Genomic DNA, 6,000 nt, shown 5'->3' on the forward strand with positions numbered 1-6,000 from the left:
CCTTAGGCTAAGGCCCCACGTTGCTGAAACACAGCTTTTTTTGTTGCAGATTTTTTTGCGTTTTTTTTTAGCCAAAGCCAAGAATGACCACAAAAAAATAGGAAATATATAAATATTATATTCTTAATCCACTCCTGGCTCAAAAAAACCACAACAAAATTTTCAACAAAAAAGCTGTGTTTACGCAACGTGGGGCCTCAGCCTTAAGATGGAAAGAGATTGATGAACGTATCCCTGAAAGGAAGCAACCAATGGTTTCTCTTTTTACATTTAAAGGCATCAAAGAACCTAAAGTCATCAGAAGATAAGAAGAGTTCCTACTGAAAGAGAATTTGTAGCTGGAACCCAACATGACAACGCAGCCTTTCAGATTGATAGGTTGGGATCTTCTGAATCAAACGGTGGTTCCCTTCCATTGCTGAGATATCACAATTTCACACAGGGGTATTGCCATTGCTCCAAAGAGCAATATTCATAGCACTCAGGGCCACCCCTGCCCTTCCCTCCTTCCTATGAGTAACAGGGCCACGAAGAATATATCTAATCTTGCCTGGTGTTGCGTTCTATTGTTCCTGACACTCTTCAGGTTCTTGGTGTATGCACAGTATACGTGAATCGGACCAGACAAGTATCATGGTGAGAATATGAGCAGTGATGGTAAGAGCCAGATAAGATTAGCTATATACTGCCTGGCTCTATCACTCAAAAGAAGGAAGGAGGGGAGGTGGGTGGCACATAGTGGGGGGAGGCCTACCTCTTCGAGCTCATTTGCATGTTCTTACTATTGGATTCCTATTTGGGTTCAAATTCTGGGTTCTTGTGACAGCCTTCCTTTAGGCTTTATTAGGAAAACTTATAGAATCCCCAAAACGTAACAAAAACAGGACAGCGATGATGACCATGCCGACAACTTTCATTTGCGTTAAGACTAGGGTTGAGTGATCGGGATCGGAAAAGATCGGATTCCGATCGGCAATCGAGTAAATTTCACGATCGAGATCGGAATTCTGACCCGATCTTTTCTGATCTTTTCCAGTGGGATCGAGATCGGAGGTTATCTCAAGATCGGCTCAAGCCTAAAAGTGACTTTTCCCATAGAGAAGCATTGACTAGGGTTGAAGATCGAGATCGGAAAAGATCGGATTCCAATTGGCGATCGAGCAAATTTCACGATCGGGATCGAGATCAGCTGGAAAATGATCGGAAATCGGATTTCAAAATCGATCTTGAAATTTCAAGATCGGATCAACCCTAGTTAAGACCGTTCAATTACTCTGAGATAAAAAGGGAAATGGCACATAAACCTTCTCATTCTATGGAAGTTACCAAAGTTTGGCACGACACATGCGTCTATAGGTCCACGCCCCGCTTGTAAAATCTCCAGGCTCTTTCCAAAAGTAGAATGGGTGCAAAACCACATGAATGTTTCGAGGTAGAAACTGATGGCGCATACTGTATCCCTACATGATGTGCTAATATCTATAAATGAGACTCTTAACAAGATATATTAAAAATAATGACGGTTCACAAACACGTCTTCGTATCCCAATGACAACCTAAAGCAAGAAGATTAGCTCATCAGTCTATCACAATGCCCCCGAACTACAACGTCTCACACATCCAGCATTATGTCAATTGTAAAGCTCTCACATTGCACTGAATTATACATGTCCATTACCAGAAGCTGCAAACTAAGCAGATAAAACAGACAGGTAAACTGTAACTCTAATAACGCAATCGGCTGCCTCGTCATATTCCCAGCGCTATTACAATATATGTCACACAATTTAGTGTATCGCTTCACACGTCGACAAATACACGGTTTATTTCCAAGACATCGCAGCTTTGCCTTTACGTCAGTTAATATTCTAACAGGATCGCTGAGATTAGACATGACCTTTCCGCAGCCTTGTAGTTTATTCCTAGCTCATTTATTAGGAATTGTCAGTCTATACATCACCCAGATTTCTCAATACAATTCATATAGGATACAATTTAATCGGAAATACAAGTAACGTAGAAAACATTATCTCATTTAAAGAAACACATCACCCGGATTTTATGTAATAAGAGTCGTCAAATTAATTCTAGTACACAAATACTGAAAGTGGAAATTCACGGTAGGATTAGTGTAGAGACTGTATACGGACATTGCTAATAAAATGTTTCAGAAGTCTAATGTGGTACATTGTAAACATGTCTATACTAAGGTCTATACTAATGTAACCAGTGGAAGGAAAGAGGCAACCGACGCGCTTCATCCAAATAAAATCGATCCTTTATTATCACACAACGCGTTTCGGGTCTTGGACTCTTTTTCAAGTGTAGCGTCAGGTTTATGATGACATTTGTCTACAGTGACACCACCAAACCTTTATACATGAAATATAGACCCATTATAACACTATAAATAATGACTGGGTATTAAGAATTTCTCCACCCAACACAATTATTTTACAGTCAAATTCTGTCTCTGAATAGTAGGAAATTTTTCTCAATTATATGGCTAAAACCATTATCCCTTGCTTATTGTTAAAGGGGTTTTCCAATTCCAAGTAGGGCCCCACACAGATCAGGCAGCACTGCACACACTCCCTGAACACTACAGCAGTTTCTGGCACATTCCAGAACAGCTGATCGGCATAGGGTCTTGGTGTTGGATCCCCAAAATCACATACTGATGACCTATCCTATTGATAAGCCAATCAGTATGAAAACTCTACTTGGGGCTGAAAAAGTTAAGTTTAACAATGTGCTTTTGAACAAAGCAGTAAAAGCAAGGAAAATTGGTAATTATTTTTTTCTTTTGGGGCGTTAGCTTTGATTGTAATCCATTGCAAAATTTTTATTCCTTCCTTAAGATATCTAAACCCAGCAGAACATTACAATAAACACATTAGTAGAGCATCAGATTGTTAAACCAGAGACTGCTACAACCTCGAAAAGACTTGTACTCACATGTGTTGGGCTGGGTTCACACTACCGCCATTGTCCGCCCCGTTGTAAATGCCGGGGAAACTGGACAGGGGGCAGCTTGCCGGCAGTCAGCTTTAAAACTAGAGATGAGCGAGTACTCGATCAAGTAGGTGTTCGATCGAATACTACGGTATTCGAAATACTCGTACTCGATCGAGTACTACTAGCTGTTCGAAGTTAAGATTCAATGCAGAACCAGCGTTGATTGGCAGAATGCCAATGGTATGCTATACATACCAATCAGCGCTGGTTCTTCTCTCACCTTTAGAAGTCTTCTCTGTGCAGCTTCCCCGCGGCGTCTTCCGGCTCTGAATTCACTCTGCCAGGCATCGTGCCTGAGCAGAGCTGACTGCGCATGTCCACTTGTAGTGCGGGCATGCGCAGTCGGCTCTGCCCGGGGCCGATGCCTGGCAGAGTAAATTCAGAACCGGAAGAGGACGCGGGGACGCTGCGCAGGGAGAAGAATCCAGCCCGACCCTCACTCATGGACTTGGTAAGTAGAATTTTATTGAATGTTGCCTACCCCTGAAACGAGCATTTCCCCCCATAGACTATGGGGTTCGAAACTCGGTCGAACAGTGTGCGGCTGTTCGAATCGGATTTCGAACCCCGAACATTTTAGTGTTCGCTCATCTCTATTTAAAATCCATTTATTTAAAGGTGAACTCCACTGTTCGTATGCGACCTCTCCACCTCGAAAACCTCCTCCATGTAGGACTTTGTGCCCGTGTAAAAACAAATGGTTTCCAGGCGGAGAAGTCGCATATGGACACCGGCGGTCACCTTTAAAAACCCAATCAAATGACTACTGGCAAGCCGTTCCCCGGGTTTATGACGGAATTCACGGGGCGGACAGCAGCAGTAGTGTGAACGCCACTTTAAAGATATTTTTTAATGATGATAATAATAATAATAATAATAATAATAATAATAATAATAATAATAATTTTGACACATTGGACTCATCTGTAATCCAAGACTTCATTCGCTTTAGATTTGTGCCTTTGACTTGTTCTTTTGGAAATAACCTTAACGTTATTCTCTGTCAGGTAAATGTCACTATAGTTTTGTCAAGTATCACAAATTCGTTTCTAAACATGATCCGCTGTCAACATGAATTAATCCAGTGTCTGCCAGACAAATATCTTTCAAAAAGTCAAGTTTGCTGCATTGAGAAAAAAAAAGTGCAGTTGTGATAACAGAAAATAAAAGAGTTTATTGTAAGGCTGGTGTATTATATGAGTGCATGGGGTGAAGTGCATTTCAATAGATGATTTACCTCCAGTTGCAACGTCCCCGTAGCGGAATTTAACCTTCTGCTCCCATCTGAATCCATCCATCCCCATGTGGCCGACAGAAAGACCCTGAGCAGCAGCAAAAACAGCCACAAGCTTCTTGACTTCATTACAGGCAGTCTGCTGAGAACAAATATAGAATCAGAAGACCTCATCATTTTAAAAGTGCACTAAACAGATCATGTACCGCAAGCTCAATCTGCCTCTCTTCTCCAGGTCATCTGTAACACCTTGCAGCTATGTATGCATTTTGATAGGCTTGATGGCTTATTCTCAAGTATGTTTGAAAAGACATGCTCCTAGAAAATGGAACTGGAACCAAATCATAACCCCTATTAGATTACCGGACCTTTGCTTTCAAGCCTGAGGTAAACAATAAGTAAAAAACAAATGTGACCCACTAATTCTATTCTTGACTAGAAGACCATGCCCTTATGCCAACTCATGAAAACGTGGCACTCTATAATCTTTATTCTCTGTTGAGAGAAATTTTCGCCGAAACGGCTACAGATGTGACCATTAATTTCTCATGAGACCATTGCAACACAATATTGGGATGTGCTCACAAAACTCATTAATTCACAACACAAACATGGAGGGCGCACAAGCACTCATAGAGGACATCACTTTGTGACTTAAAATGACAAAGCAGTAGTTTCTTGAAAAGCTATTGATCTTTGGACAACTGGGAGGGAAAAAGGAAAAAGGAAGGAAGGAAGGGAGGAAGGGAGGAAGGTGGGGAGGGATGGAGGAAGGAAGGAGGGAGGGAAGCAGGGAGGGGGAGGGAGGAGGAAAGGAAGGAAGGCAGAAAGGAAGGGAGGGAGGAAGGTGGGGAGGGAGGGAGGAGGAATGGAAGGAAGGAAGGATGGAGGAGGAAAGAAAGGAAGGAAGGAAGGAAGGAAGGAAGGAAGGAAGGAAGGAAGGAAGGCAGGCAGAAAGGAAGGGAGGGAGGAAGGTGGGGAGGGAGGGAGGAAGGAATAAAGGAAGGGTGGAAGGTGGGGAGGGAGGGAGGAGGAATTGAAGGAAGGAAGGAAGGAAGGATGGATGGAGGAGGAAAGAAAGAAAGAAAGAAAGAAAGAAAGAAAGAAAGAAAGAAAGGAAGGAAGGAAGGAAGGCAGGCAGGCAGAAAGGAAGGGAGGGAGGAAGGTGGGGAGGGAGGGAGGAAGGAATAAAGGAAGGGTGGAAGGTGGGGAGGGAGGGAGGAGGAATGGAAGGAAGGAAGGAAGGAAGGAAGGATGGAGGAGGAAAGAAAGGAAGGAAGGAAGGAAGGAAGGCAGGCAGAAAGGAAGGGAGGGAGGAAGGTGGGGAGGGAGGGAGGAAGGAATAAAGAAAGGGTGGAAGGTGGGGAGGGAGGGAGGAAGAAAGGAAGGAAGGAAGGGCTGAAGGAAGGAAAGGAGGGAGGGAGAAAGGAAGGAAGGAAGGAATGGAGGGGGAAAAAATGCTTCTGTATTTATCAGGTAACAAAAAAAAAAAAGTAAAAAGTCATAAAAATCATCATGTAAAATCTTTATAATAGAAAGCACTTAGTCATTTAAATCACAAAACAATAGTGTCTTGAAAAGCTAATTATCTTTGGACAACTCAAGTCAGAAAGGAAGGCAGGAAGGAATGGAGGATGGGAGGAAAGAAGGAAGGAAGGAAGGAAGGAAGGAAGGAAGGAAGGAAGGAAGGAAGGAAGGAAGGAAGGAAGGAAGGAAGGAAGGAAGGAAGGAAGGAAGGAAGGAAGGAA

General features: G+C 42.8%; 1 protein-coding gene across 1 annotated transcript in view; it reads right to left on the bottom strand.

Moving 5' to 3' along the window:
* The window catches only part of LOC142203909 (follistatin-related protein 4-like), a 578,064-nt gene extending 573,673 nt beyond the window's left edge, over positions 1-4,391 (bottom strand). Inside the window, exon 1 of the mRNA XM_075275010.1 lies at positions 4,256-4,391. Coding sequence (XP_075131111.1) covers positions 4,256-4,381 — 126 coding nt within the window. The 5' untranslated portion in view covers positions 4,382-4,391. The remainder of the gene's footprint in view (positions 1-4,255) is intronic.
* Between the last annotated feature and the right edge of the window lie 1,609 nt (positions 4,392-6,000).

Source organism: Leptodactylus fuscus, chromosome 5, assembly GCF_031893055.1.
Source record: "Leptodactylus fuscus isolate aLepFus1 chromosome 5, aLepFus1.hap2, whole genome shotgun sequence".
Classification (NCBI taxonomy): Eukaryota; Metazoa; Chordata; class Amphibia; order Anura; family Leptodactylidae; genus Leptodactylus; species Leptodactylus fuscus.